Source organism: Rhinopithecus roxellana, chromosome 1 (genome assembly GCF_007565055.1).
Source record: "Rhinopithecus roxellana isolate Shanxi Qingling chromosome 1, ASM756505v1, whole genome shotgun sequence".
Lineage (NCBI taxonomy): Eukaryota > Metazoa > Chordata > Mammalia > Primates > Cercopithecidae > Rhinopithecus > Rhinopithecus roxellana.
Window position 1 is genome coordinate 34,648,267 of NC_044549.1, and position 14,168 is coordinate 34,662,434.

General features: G+C 39.1%; 1 protein-coding gene across 1 annotated transcript in view; it reads left to right on the plus strand.

The window, feature by feature from the left end:
- ATP6V1A (ATPase H+ transporting V1 subunit A) overlaps positions 1-14,168 on the plus strand; it is a 64,216-nt gene that overhangs the window by 20,414 nt on the left and 29,634 nt on the right. Inside the window, exon 2 of the mRNA XM_010361017.2 lies at positions 11,999-12,090. Within this exon, the coding sequence (XP_010359319.1) occupies positions 12,009-12,090 (82 nt within the window). The 5' untranslated portion in view covers positions 11,999-12,008. The remainder of the gene's footprint in view (positions 1-11,998; positions 12,091-14,168) is intronic.

Genomic DNA, 14,168 nt, shown 5'->3' on the forward strand with positions numbered 1-14,168 from the left:
TGTTCTTAAACACCTGGACTCATGCAGTCCTCCTGCCTCAGCCTCCCAAAGTGCTGAGATTACAGGCATGAGCCACTGCATCCAGCTCAGAGATCATCTTTAGAGGGGCACTAATCCCATTCATGAGGGCTCCACTTTCATGACCTAATTATGTTCCAAAGGCCCCACTTCCTAATACCATCACGTTGAGGGTTGGAATTAAAATGTGAATTTTGGGCGGACACATTTAGTCCATGACACATGGCCTTCTTTTCTAAAAAATGGTATAGTTGGTGCAAAAGTAATTGCAGTTTTTGTCATTGCTTTTGATGGCAAAACGGCAATTACTTTTGCACCATCCTAATAGCTAAAGGTGAAAACTGTCTAAATAAGGTCTTTTGAATTATTTCTTAAATGCCTAGGTGTTGTGATCAGACCAAATCTGGGCATCATCAGGCTTTAGTTTGTCCCCTATTTCTGAATTAAATAATACCTATTTCATAGGACTATTGTTAAGAGTTAAAGAGATGTTTGCTTTTTTTAACATAAAGCCTGGAGTGTGATATGTACTTAACAAATAGTAGTTGATGTTATGTCTTTTTTTTTTTTTTTGAGACGGAGTCTTACTGTGGTGCCCAGGCTGGAGTGCAGTGGTGTGATCTTGGCTCATTGCAACCTCAGCTTCCTGGGTTCAAGCAATTCTCCTGCCTCAGCCCCCTGAGTAGCTGGGATTACAGGCACATGCCCAGCTAATTTTTGTATTTTTAGTAGAGACCAGATTTTGTCATGTTGGCCAAACTGATCTCCAACTCCTGACCTCATCCACCTGCCTCAGCCTCCCAAAGTGCTCAGATTACAGGTGTAAGCCACTACGCCCAGCCTGATGTTATCTCTTTTTAATCTCAGAACATTTTACTGAGTTACTGCTGTGTAAGACACTATGCCATATGAAAGGGAGGAAGTAGGAAAATGATATAATATGCACCTTGAGGGCAGGGATACTTGAATCTGTACATCAGTTTTACCATTGACCATAGGCTTCTAGCCTATACATTGATACTGTGGAACTTGTACACTCAGTACAGTATTTTGTTACTGTTTCACCTAATATCGCACAATTTTATTTACAAAAATTTGAAGGGAAAGGAATCTACTTCTTCTTTTTTTTTTTTTTGAGATGGAGTCTTGCTCTGTTGCCCAGGCTAGAGTACAGTGGCGCAATCTCAGCTCCCTGCAACCTCCGCCTCCTCTCTTCCTCAGCTTCCCAAGTAGCTGGGGTTATAGGTGCCTGCCACCACACCCAGCTAATTTTTTTGTATTTTTAGTAGAGAGGGTTTCACCATCTTGGCCAGGCAGGTCTTGAACTCCTGATCTCATAATTCACCCACCTTTGCCTCCCAAAGTGCTGGGATTACAGATGTGAGCCTGGCTGGAAAGGAATCTATTTCTAAAAGTGACATAAAAATCATTTCTGGACAAGCTTGTTGATAAACCTTAAGTATGTTTAGCTGACACAATCTAAATTCCGTTCCCAGTTTAAGTGTCCAGACTAGCTTTTATCGTCACTATTTCTTTTTCAGGAATGCATTTGTTTTGATACACAGTTGAAATAGAAGAGTGTGTGTGTATCCTCAAATAATTTTATTCCAATAAGAATAAATTTTTCCTAATTGTTAGTCCAGTTTGCCAGCTGTGACTTTGCTGTTCTTCTTTACTCTTTGATTCCTACTTTTGTCTACACATTTCATTGTAGTCCACCTTAGTAATTGTTATGGTCTACTTCACTGATGACCTTATGTTTGTTCTTAACCTTTTGGCTTATTTATTTTTAGAAAAGCACTATGAAATATGTACAATATAAAAATATTTATTTTTGAAAGTCCTTTCTTGTTGTGTTGGTTAATTGAGTGTGCCAATGAAGGCAACAAGGACTCAGATATCTTTTGTCTTTCTATTTTGTCATCCTTAGCAAGGTGGGCTGCCTGCTTAGCTCCCTCAAGGTCCTAATATGGCTGCCACAGTTCCAGATGTCCCAGGCAGATGACCAAATCCCAAAGGAGAATATTGTTTCTAATAGCCTGTATCTTTTTTTTTTTTGGAGATGGAGTCTCACTCTGTTGCCCAGGCTGGAGTGCAGTGGTGTGATCTCGGCTCACTACAACCTCCGCCTTCCAGGTTCACGCAATTCTCCTGCCTCGGCCTCCCAAGTAGCTGGGATTACAGGCGCATATCACCATGCCTGGCTAATTTTTGTATTTTTAGTAGAGGTGGGATTTCGCCATGTTGGCCAGACTGGTCTCAAACTCCTGACCTCAGGTGATCCACCCACCTTGACCTCCCAAAGTGCTAGGATTACAGCCATGGCGCCCAGCTGCCTGTATCTTTTAAAAGAACAAAGAAATTATTTCCAGAAGGTCTCCAACAGATTTTGCCTTAATTCTTGTTGGTCAGAACATCATTTATTATGTGCTTATTTCCAAAGCAGTCAAGGGAACTGGAATTACAGTAATAGACTTACCAAATTTTGAACAAAGTTGGCTTTTGGTTGGCAAGGAAAAATCGGGAAACTAAATATACATAGTGAAATAAATCTGCCACATAAGCCATTCTAATAGGGTTGCTAGGTAGGTGGATTGAAGGAGATGAATAGAGAGTGTCACAAAATGACTAGTACGATACTCTAAAAATATGATAAGGTAATGTTATTTGCTGGAATTCTACCTGTTCTATAACTTTCTGACCAAACATAAAAATATTAAACATCGGGAGGCTGAGGCAGGAGAATGGCGTGAACCCAGGAGGCGGAGCTTGCAGTGAGCTGAGATCTGGCTACTGCACTCCAGCCCGGGCGACAGAGCTCAAAAAAAAAAAAATTAAACAGATTTAAGACACCTTTCTCTAAAAAGATTAACAGTGTGTGAAAATAAGTGGTTATGATCCATTAGATTCTTCTGAACCTATTTTTAAAAATCTATGATTTCCAGAGATAGTCTTTAATCAATTAAATAGAATGTATTTTTTCATTACACTCTAATGTAACAAGTGTTACATCAAAATAATGCATCATTATCAATGAAGCGCCCCAGGATTTTGTATGTGAGTACATATTACCTTGGAATTTAGTGTTTAACTTTTATGTATCACCTCTTCTTTGCCCCCAGCAGCCATATCATCCAAGACTCTGGTAGTAAAAAGAATAATTTCTGAAATAATGAAATTACCAGTTGCATTAACCAGCAGCAATTTGGAGTGGACCTTATAGAAAAAAATTTTTTCCTCTGGTGTTATTTGCCACTGCAGTGTTCTGCAGTGCTTGTTGGGGAGAGACTGATGACTCATTAACTCAGACGGGTTGCCTATGCTGCCTTTCTGGATTTTTCTTCTTCTACCATAGGGTTTTTGTTTTTGTTTAAATCTTTCACAAATGGGGTGGAGAGGGGCACTCCTATAATTTGTAACCAAAGAATCTTAGTTGTAAGTTACGTTAACTTTTTATCCTTAAACAAGGTTGAAGTCATAACAGCTAAAGGCAACATTTTAATATAATCATTGATTTGATTTTTCTATGAGTGCATCTGTGCATAACACACTGCTTTCATGAAAGTATGTAATAAGTATTGCTGCTTTTATTTATTTATTTATTTATTTATTTATTTATTTACTTTTGAGACTCTTACTCTGTCACCCAGGCTGGAGTGCAGTGGCGCAATCTCCGGTCACTGAAACCTCCACCTCCCAAGTTCAAGCAATTCTCCTCCCCCAGCCTCCCAAGTAGCTGAGACTACAGTTTTGCGTCACCACACCTGGCTAATTTTTGTATTTTTTGATAGAGACGGGATTTTACCATGTTGGCCAGGCTGGTCTTGAACTCCTGACCTCAAGTAACCTACCTGCCTTGGCCTCCCGAAGTGCTGAGATTACAGGCATGAACTATCGCGCCTGGCCTCATGCTTTTATTTTTTAAATGTTGGAGAACAACAATAGTTGTATAGGCCGGGCACGGTGGCTTATGCCTGTAATCCCGGCACTTTGGGAGGCCAAGGCGGGCGGATTACCTGAGGTCGGGGTTCCAGACTAGCCTGGTCAATTTGGCGAAATCCGGTCTCTATTAAAATGCAAAAAATTAGCCAGGCATAGTGGCTCGTGCCTATAATCCCAGCTACTTGGGAGGCTGAGACACAAGAATTGCTTGAACCCAGAAGGTGGACGTTGCAGTGAGCCGACATTGTGCCACTGCACTCCAGCCTGGGTAGCAGACTGAGACTCTCTTTCCAAAAAAAAAAAAAAATCAGTAGGTGTATATTGTCTTAAGAAGGAGTTATTAAATAGCCTGTAAAGCTATTTTATGTAGCATTAAATCACATCATAATTTGGACCTTATAGAGATTTGGGATAAAATTAACTTTCAGGCCGGGCATGGTGACTCACGCCTGTTATCCCAGCACTTTGGGAGGCCGAGGCAGGCAGATCACAAGGTCAGCAGTTGAAGACCAGCCTGTCCAATAAGGTGAAACCCTGTCTCTACTAAAAATACAAAAAAAATTCACTGGGTGTTGGGGCGCATGCCTGTAATTCCATCTACTCGGGAGGCTGAGGCAGGAGAATTGCTTGAACCTGGGAGGCGGAGGTTGCAGTGAACTCAGATCACGCCACTGCACTCCAGCCTGGGCGACAGAGGGAGACTCGGTCTAAAAAAAAAAAAAAAAATTAACTTTCGACATAATCTAACTTGCAGTATAATTTGCTTATTGAAAGTTGGTGTTCTAGGAGATTGTTTTAATATTTTTAAAAGCCTATTCTTTTTCACTGAGAAGCATAAGCATTCAATGATGAAGCAGAAGGTTTTAGTGGGGTATTTTTAACTATTCACAGATAATAAGGAAGAGTTATAAACAAATTAGTATGTTGTATGACCATGCTTACCAAAATACTTTATGTTTAGCGCTATTCAGTCATCAGGTCACTATAGTATGTCTACCTGATGAGTAATTTTTATTTCACTGCGAGGAGAAAACACTTGCATATTTTTCTTTCTTTTTTTTCTTCAGTTTTTTCGGTTTCTTATTTTTATGGATACATAAGTGTATATATTTACGAGGTACATATTTGTCTTATAGATTTTATCGTATGAGATGAAGTAGAGTATAAAACTTGTTTGGATTTCAGATAATATACAAGAGCATGCCAAGAAATTTCCCTGCTTACCGTAGACTGCTATAGCATCCTGTTTCTGGTTCACATTCTGGGATGGAGTAGATAGAGTGGTTATTCACGTCGATGTTTACTTGAATCAATACATTTGAGAGGAAGGGGGTGGAAGCAGAGTTGGGCAGAAGAAGAAGTTGGAATGCAGTGCAAGTCCCACAGAGCCTCAGTTACCCAGTGGGAGAGATCTGGAGTGAGTGTTGCTTGTGAGAGTATCCTGCATCAGGCTGAGATGGCTGGGCCTTTGTACCTCATTGTGTCCGTTCAGCAGGTGCACACTGCCCTGCAAGTGGTGTGAATGCAGGCAAGGCAGCTGTCAGCATCTGAGGCTGACCTTGAAGGGCTGACAGCTGTTAGTTATTCAGTAATCACTATGGGAGTGCTTTTTGGACTGGGGATATTTGAGCAGAGACATGAATGATGTTAATAAATGAATCCTAGAGAAAAGAACATTCTAGGCAGGAGCACAGGAAATATAAAAGATCCATGTTGCTGTAGCAAATTAAAATGTAAATATTTTGAAACATCAAAATGGACAGAAATGCTTGGAATTTTACACTTTAAAACGTGTTTTCATAATTATTATGAAAGATGTGATAAGAGCAGATTTCAGGATGTATTTACAACCACTTCTCTGTATAAACACAATGGAGTAGAGAAAATTAAATCACTCAGAATCATCATCATTTTTTTCTTCACTTAATATTGGCTTTTTTTTTTTTTTTAGATGAAGTCTTAACTCTGTCACCCAGGCTGGAGTGCAGTGGCGTGATCTTGGCTTACTGCAACCTCTGCCTCCTGGGTTCAAGCAATTCTCCTGCCTCAGCCTCCTGAGTAGTTGGGATTACAGGCACGCACCACCATACTCGGCTAATTTTTTTGTATTTTTAGTAGAGACGGGGTTTCACCATGTTGGTCAGGCTGATCTCAAACTCCTGACCTTGTGATCCACCCGACTTGGCCCCCCAAAGTGCTAGGATTACAGGTGTGAGCCACTGCGCCTGGCCAATATTGGCATTTTAAAAAGGACAGTCATCTTGGTTTGCTAATATAAGAATATTCACCAAATTAATGCAAATTTATGGATCTGATGACAATTATCTTTATGTAAATTTGTAGAATTATCACTAGGACTCTAGGTTCTCTTGTTAGTATGATATCACTTCCTAATGTCTGTTGTCTTTGGCATAAATTAAATAATATATGCCTAAAAATTAAAGAGTTAAGAAGCATAGAATCATTAAAATTCTCATGTTGGCTAGGATTTTCCAGCTGACTGCTAAACCCACAAGACAGCTGAGTCATGAACAAACCCATTTGGTTTCCGCTAATCATTGCTCATACATTTGGAGGCATGCACTGTTTAGTCTTAAAGGGAAAGTATGTAAATACTTGTTTTAAAAACCCAGAACAGACATCATTATTCCCTCATAAACTTTAGAATACCTTCCTGAACCACAGGTTTCAACCATCTGTAGGGAAGCTTTATTGGGTGCCTCTTTGTTCATCCCTCCAAGTCTCAGCTTAACCTCCTGTTAAGTCGCTTTCATCTTGCCCAAGTCTAGGTTAGATGCCATTGCTTTATGCTTTTCTAAATCTCCAGCCTATAGTACTCCTAAGAGAGCACATATATCACCTTATGATAGCTACCTGTTTGTCTTTTCATCCCACTATGCCAGAAGATCCTTGGGGGAAAGATTGTGTCTTACGTCATTATATTTTCTATCTATAATATAGCAGGTGGCACATCATCAATGCTTAAAAAAAATACAATTGGTCTTAGAAAATAAAGTTATGACAAAATACACCTGATAACTAGGAAAAAAAAAACTAGTTAAAAAAACTAGTTAAGTGACTAGATTTGGTTCAAGATAAGAACTATGTACCCCATCCCAGAATGTGAACAAGAAACAGGATGCTATAGCAGTCTACCATAAACAGGGAAATTTCTTGGTATGCTCTTGTATATTCTCTGAAATCCAAAAAAACTAGCTGAGTGACTAGAGTTGGTTCAAGATAAGAACTACTAGATTTGGTAGCAAGATAAGAATCACTGGACACTTTAGAAAAAAAGCTATCTTAGCTTGTATTAACAGAATAAAATTAGTAGTCATCAGTATTACTTTTCTGTTAGGGATACTGTTAGATGCTTCACAAAAACCTTATTAGATTTTACAGATGAAACTGAGGCTCAAAAGGATGAAAGAATTTGATTTGCCTAAGGACACAACTTATAAATTCAAAGTCTTCAAACCATGGCATTTGTCTCTCAATAAAAAGAAGCATTTGCCAGGCGTGGTGGCTCACACCTGTAATCCCAGCACTTTGGGAGGCTGAGGTAGGCGGATCACGAGGTCATGAGATCAAGACCATCCTGGCTAATATGGTGAAACCCTGTCTCTACTAAAAAATACAAAAAATTAGCCGGGCATGGTGGCGGGCGTCTGTAGTCCCAGCTACTCGGGAGGCTGAGACAGGAGAATGGCATGAACCCGGGAGGCAGAGCTTGCCGTAAGCCGAGATTGTGCCACTGCACTCCACACTCCAGCCTGGGCAACAAAGCGAGACTCCGTCTCAAAAAAGAAAAAAAAGCATTCAAGGCCAGGCACAGTGGCTCATGCCTGTAATCCCAGCACTTTGGAATTACAGGTGGGCAGATCACTTGAGGTCAGGAGTTCGAGACCAGTCTGGCCAACATGGTGAAACCCTGTCTCTACTAAAAATACAAAAATTAGCTGGGCATACTGGCGCACACTATAGTCCCAGCTACTCAGGGGGCTGAGGCACAAGAATTGCTTGAACCTCGGAGGTGGAGGTTGCAGTGAACCAAGATTGCACCACTGTGCTCCAGCCTGGGTGATAGAGTGAGAGTGAGACCCTGTCTCAAAAAAAAAAAAAAAAAAAAAAAAGCATTCAGAATAGTTGAAGTAGTACTCTTCAGTACTCACTCATACAGCATCTAGAATGTTGTTTTATTTGTACTAGTTAAAAGAAATATTGACCTTGTGAAATACTTCTAGAAAAGGGTAGTTTCAGGAGTGAGGGATCTGAAAAGATTATGCTTTGAGGGACAGTGGAAAGCACTAAAGAGAATTTGCTTGGAGAGGAAATGTACTTTGTGTAGCTATAGTAGTTGGAAAAATAGGGCCAGAAGATAGAAGTTAAGGGAAGTAGATTTAGTTTGGATATGAGATAGTATTTCTAAAAACAGAATGGCTTTTTCCAAATTCAGGACCTATATTCAAATAGTGTTACTGATGACATTTTTGTAAGCATATTACATTTCACAAGGAACTTTTTTTTTTGAGACAGAGTTTTGTTTTTGTTGCCCAGGCTGGAATGCAGTGGTGCAATCTTGGCTCACTGCACCCTCCACCTCCCAGGTTCAAACAATTCTCCTGCCTCAGCCTCCTGAGTAGCTGGAATTACAGGCGCCCACCACCACGCCCGGCTAATTTTTGTATTCTTAGTAGAGACAGGGTTTTGCCGTGTTGGCTAGGCCAATCTTGAACTTCTGACCTCAGGTGATTCGCCCACCTCAGCCCCCCAAAGTGCTGGAATTATAGGCATGAGCCACCTCACCCAGACACAAGGAACACTTAAGCAAATTTGTAAGGCAATCACAAGTCTGGGGTAGGTGGTAGCATTATTACTGGTTTTCAAATGCAGATATTAAGAGATTTTGATTTGTCCAAGATGTTCTGTAGCATATTATTGGTAGGACCAGAATGTGATCCCAAGTCTGCTGACCCATGATCTCATGCTGTTTCCACTTAAATAGGCAGATGACCATGTATCATGAATGCTATAGAGGAAATACCCATATTTGGGGAGGAACTTAGACTGTGTATGATTGTCAGTTTCTTCTCTGATTTTGAAAATCTTTGATTTTCTGAAGATTGAAATTTCACCTCATTCACTTGTTCACTACTTCTTTGAAGACTCCTCCCAACCTGTTGTCCAATTAAATATGTTTGTCTTTAAATTTTCTTTCTGTTTTCCCCCGTATTATCTCATAGTTTCTAGAAAGTCTTGTTCTGTCTCTTTATATTCCAATGTTTTACAGTCCCATGCCTGCTCTTAATGACTTCTTCTGCTGTGTCTTCAGGAAGCCAAAAAACCTAATAAATTTCTGCCAGGAGCAGTGGCTCATGTCTGTAATCCCAGCACTTTGGGAGGCCGAGGCAAGCAGATCACTTGAGCCCAGGAGTTTGAGGCCAATCTGGGCAACATGGTGAAACCCTGTCTCTACAATAAATGTAAAAATTAGCTGGGTGCGGTGGCATGTGCTTGTCTTGCCAGCTACTGGGTGGGGTGGGGACGGGGGCGGCTGAGGTGATCACTTGAGCCCAGGAGGTCAAGGCTGCAGTGAGCCGTGATCCCGCCACTGCACTCCAGCCTGCGTGACAGCGAGAACTTGTCTCAAAAAAAAAAGAAACAAAAACTTACTTTACAGCTACTTGTTCACTATACTTCATCCACATTGGTCTACACGTCTTCAAGTTGGAATCAGTTTCTCCTCTGTTCCCAAGGTGGTGTTTGCCCCTCAGTTGAGCATTTAAGTCATTTTGTTATACTATACAGCTATTTAAAGCTTCAAAAGCTCTGTAAACATATAATAAATGGAATTCCATTGACATTCAAGCCTTACCTATTTCCTGAGCTGCTTCAACTTCTCCTGCCTACCCTACTTTAATTCTGTTAAAGGAATTGAATACCATTCTTCTCATAATAGTTCTCCCTCAATCTTCACTGATTTCCTTGTGTTTATAGGATAAAGTCCACTTGTTATTTTGGCAGTCAGTTCAAGATCCACAAATTAGTCTTTACCCTTACATCCTTGTTTCCCACTGCTGCTTTAATATAAGGCTTTTATACCAGTCAAGCTGGTCTGTTCACTATTCCTGAATGTTTTTCTCCATTTTTTTGTTACTGGCACCCCCTCTACCCTCCGCAGTGTCTTTGCTACCTTTCTTTTTCTACTGTGTGCAAATTCTACCTGACCTTCAAGATGTCTTCTCTAAATATTCTAATCTTTGAACTTTTAGTAAATAAGGGTATATTATTTGGTTCTTTATCACTTACTGATCTATGACTCTTTGTGGTTATTTTTGGACATTATTTAGCTTTTCAAGTGTACATGTATTTCATCTCCCTCATTCAATTGGTAATAGTTATTAAGGTAGACCAGCAGTCACAAATAGGCTTTCTCCTTTGGAATCTGTTATCAGTTTTCAATGTGAACTTGGATAGTTCATGTTTTTTAGATTGTATATCTATAAAGTAAGAGGTTGAAATGAATTTCTTTATTCTGTGTGTTCCACTAAAAGAAAGAAGGAAAAACATTCCTAGTTAAAATTTAAAGATAGGTAATAAATAAATACTTTTAAAATGTAAAATATATCATTTGTTACATTGTGAAAAATGCTGTTGTATAAAATAAAGTAGGGAAGGAGGGAGGATGTTGCAGTTTTAAATAAATGGACAGAGAAGCCTCATGGAGAAGGTGATGTTTGCGTAAAGATCTTAAGGGGCACTGAACATGGTGACTCATCCCTGTAATCCCAACACTTCAGGAGGCCAAGGCCAGAGAATCACTTGGGCCCAGGAGGTTAAGACCGGCCTAGGCAACATACTGAGACCCTGTCTTCACAGAAAATAAAATAAAATTAGCCAGATGTGATAGCACACACCTGTGGTCCCAGGTACTAGGGAGGATGAGGTGGGAGGATCTCTTGAACCTAGGACGTTGAGTTGGCTGTGAGCCATGTTCACACCATTACACTCCTGCCTAGTTGATGGAGCCAGACCATGTTAGAAAAAAAGACCTGAAGGAGGTATAGGAGTGGATACCTTGGAGAAGAACATTCTAAGCAGATGGAACAACCTGTTCAAAGGCCCTGAGGTAGAATGTGCTTGTGTTTTTGAGAACTGACAAAGAGTTCAGAATGTATCTGCAGCATGATTAAGTGGAAGAGTAGTTGGATAAGTCAGAGAGGTCATTGAGGATGGGCTTGTTGTAGGGGTGGATAAATCTTTGGAAAAACTTCACGTTTGTTGTTATACTTATCGATATTTCCTATGAAATACCTCACACAGAGATAAAATTCAGTTGTGATATAACCATCGAGCATCCAGGAATAGGGTAGTTTTAACTACATTTTGGGAATTTTGGCTGGGTTCAGTGGCTCACGTCCATAGTCCCAGAACTTTGGGAGGCTGAGGTGGGCAGATCACTTGAGGTCTGGAGTTTGAGACCAGCCTGGCCAACATGGCAAAACCCTGTCTCTACTAAAAATACAAAAATTAGCCAGGCGTGGTCACGTGCACCTGTAATTCCAGCTACCCTGGAGGCTGAGGCACAGGAATTGCTTAAACTCGGGAGGCAGAGGTTGCAGTGAGCAGAGATCCTTCCACCACACTCCATCCTGGGTGGTGGAGTTAGACTCTGTCTCAAAAACAAAAAACAAAACAAATACTAGCTGCGACACACCTGTAGTGGTGTGTCCTGTAGTGGCATGCACCTGTAGTCATAGCTACTTGGGAGGCTGAGGCAGGAAGATCGCTAGAGTCCAGGAGTCTGAGGCTGCAGTGAGATATGACTGTACCACCACACTCCAGCCTGGGTGACAGCCTCTTAAAAATTGTTTTAAATTAAGAAAAAGGGAATTTTTATATTCTACTTTGAAGAAGTATAATAACTCAGGAATACACCAAAGATGAGAGTGGTCTCATCTTAGTGGACTACCTGTATTTTGGTTCTTTTGCTTTAGGGTTTATAATAATAACTTATTTATTTATTTATTTACCATAGGTAAACTAACATGGATTTTTCCAAGCTACCCAAAATACTCGATGAAGATAAAGAAAGCACATTTGGTTATGTGCATGGGGTCTCAGGACCTGGTAAGTAATACATCATAATCTCAAAATAAGGATATCTAACTTTGATTAATGTCTTTTCAAAATATTTTACATAGAAATATACAACTTTCTGTTTACCTGCATAAATTCCGTTTGTCATTAGGAGATCTCATAGTGACTGTAAGACTTAAGTAGAATCTGTATCATAAGGGCTCATCTAGCATTGATTATCTAAATTTGATAATTATTGAGGTGCTGCTTTGTGATATCCTGTTTATAATTATGTAAATGTTCAACCAGTGTTCAGTTTTATATGTCTTAATTTTTTGTTAAATTTGAGGTAAAAAAACTATGAAGTATTGCTTTTAATATGTAATATCTTGCATATAGCAGGCATTCAGTAAATGTTAATTTGCTTTGAACTTTAATAATTCAGATGCTCAGAGCATTTCTCAGTAATATTAGCTTTTGCCTTTTGCATTTATGAAACTTTTTGAATGGTTAAGTGTCTTATTAACTACCTGTGGGAAAGAAGTTTTAGTACCCAAACTTTATGTCCATTCTGCCAAAACGTGGAGTGCTGCTTTTTAAATAATAAATCTTGCGCCAGTATTTGTTTTGTTATTGAATACTCCCTCTACAAAATGTGATTCACAGTCACAGTTTCTCTAAGTAAAGCCTGCTTAGTGATGTATTATCCTTCAAACCTCATGCTATGCAGTCCTTTTTTTGTTCCAGTTACAGTAGTGGTGATGACAGTTTTTTGATGTTTATGCAAATGAAAACTCAGTCACTGTGCCCCTTTTTTCTCCCCCAAGAACTTGGTGTTTGAGCTTGATTTCATTGGCAAGTCATTAAAAGGTTATCAGTATCTTTTGCCATGCAGAGAAATAATTGTCCTCTCAGTGATCGTAAGGGTCTTTAGGAAGGACAGGCTAAACCGAAGAACTTTTAGAGAAAAAGCAAAAGAACATCAAAGAGTTTAGGAAAAAATATGCTGTGAAACTGTGTAGTAAACTGCTCCTGGAAACAATTTTTTTTTTTTTAATTTTTTTAGATTTTACTTTAAGTTCTGGGATACCTGTGCAGAAAGTGTAGGTTTGTTACATAGGTATACATGTGCCATGGTGGCTTGCTGCACTTATCAATCTGTTATCTAGGTTTTAAGCCCCACATGCATTAGGTATTTGTCCTAATGCTCTCCCTCCCCTTGCCTCCTGCAATTTTTAATTCTTAAGTACTTAATAAGGTAATAGAACAATGGCATATTTTTTTGGCTTATGAAATATGATTTTTAAATTTCATTATCTCTGGTATTTCAGTGCATCTTAATTCTTAAGTAATCAGTATAGAGGTAAATATTTACAGAATGAATAAGTCTTCATTGTTTTAACACAGGTTAACTAACTCATAAAGCTTTAATAGTTTCCACTGAAGTATTACCTATTACATAGTTCTAATCAGTTGTATCAGAAGGCTAAATATTAAAAATTGGTTTATTCTTACACGTGTCTAAAAATATGGCAACCTTTCCTCCCTGCTAGAAAAGTAGTTTTTGCTTACTAGACAACACGGTCCAAAATAGTAAGTTCAGTAAATGGAATTCCATTGACAATTTCTTACCCAATGGTGGTGACTGATTGTAAATATCCTTATGACCTATGAAAAAAATTTTGTAGATGTGCGTGTGAGTTTTTCTAGTAGAGCTATTATTAGTTTTTCAAAAGAGTCCATGTCCCAGAATAGTTTTAAGAACCACTGCTCTAAGTTATTAGAAAGTAAAGATGTTCCTTTAGGTCTGTCTGTCAAAGGAAATGGTAACAGCACAGCAAAGTGATAATTGTGTGGTAACAGCACAGCAAAGTAGATAATACTACTAGCCAAACCATTTATTCCAATTTCTACTTTTAAAAGTTTTTTTATTGTTCCAAAGCCTTCACTCTATATATCATAGCAACTCTCAGAATATACCTGAATCCTACCAGGTAAGTTTGCCATGCAGAACTTGAAATGTTTGAAAAGTTTTCATGTATATTATGTAAATAAATAATCTTTGGCTTATCTGTTTATATTATACACTAAAAATATATCTGTGTGAAACTACCAGTATATTCAATAGT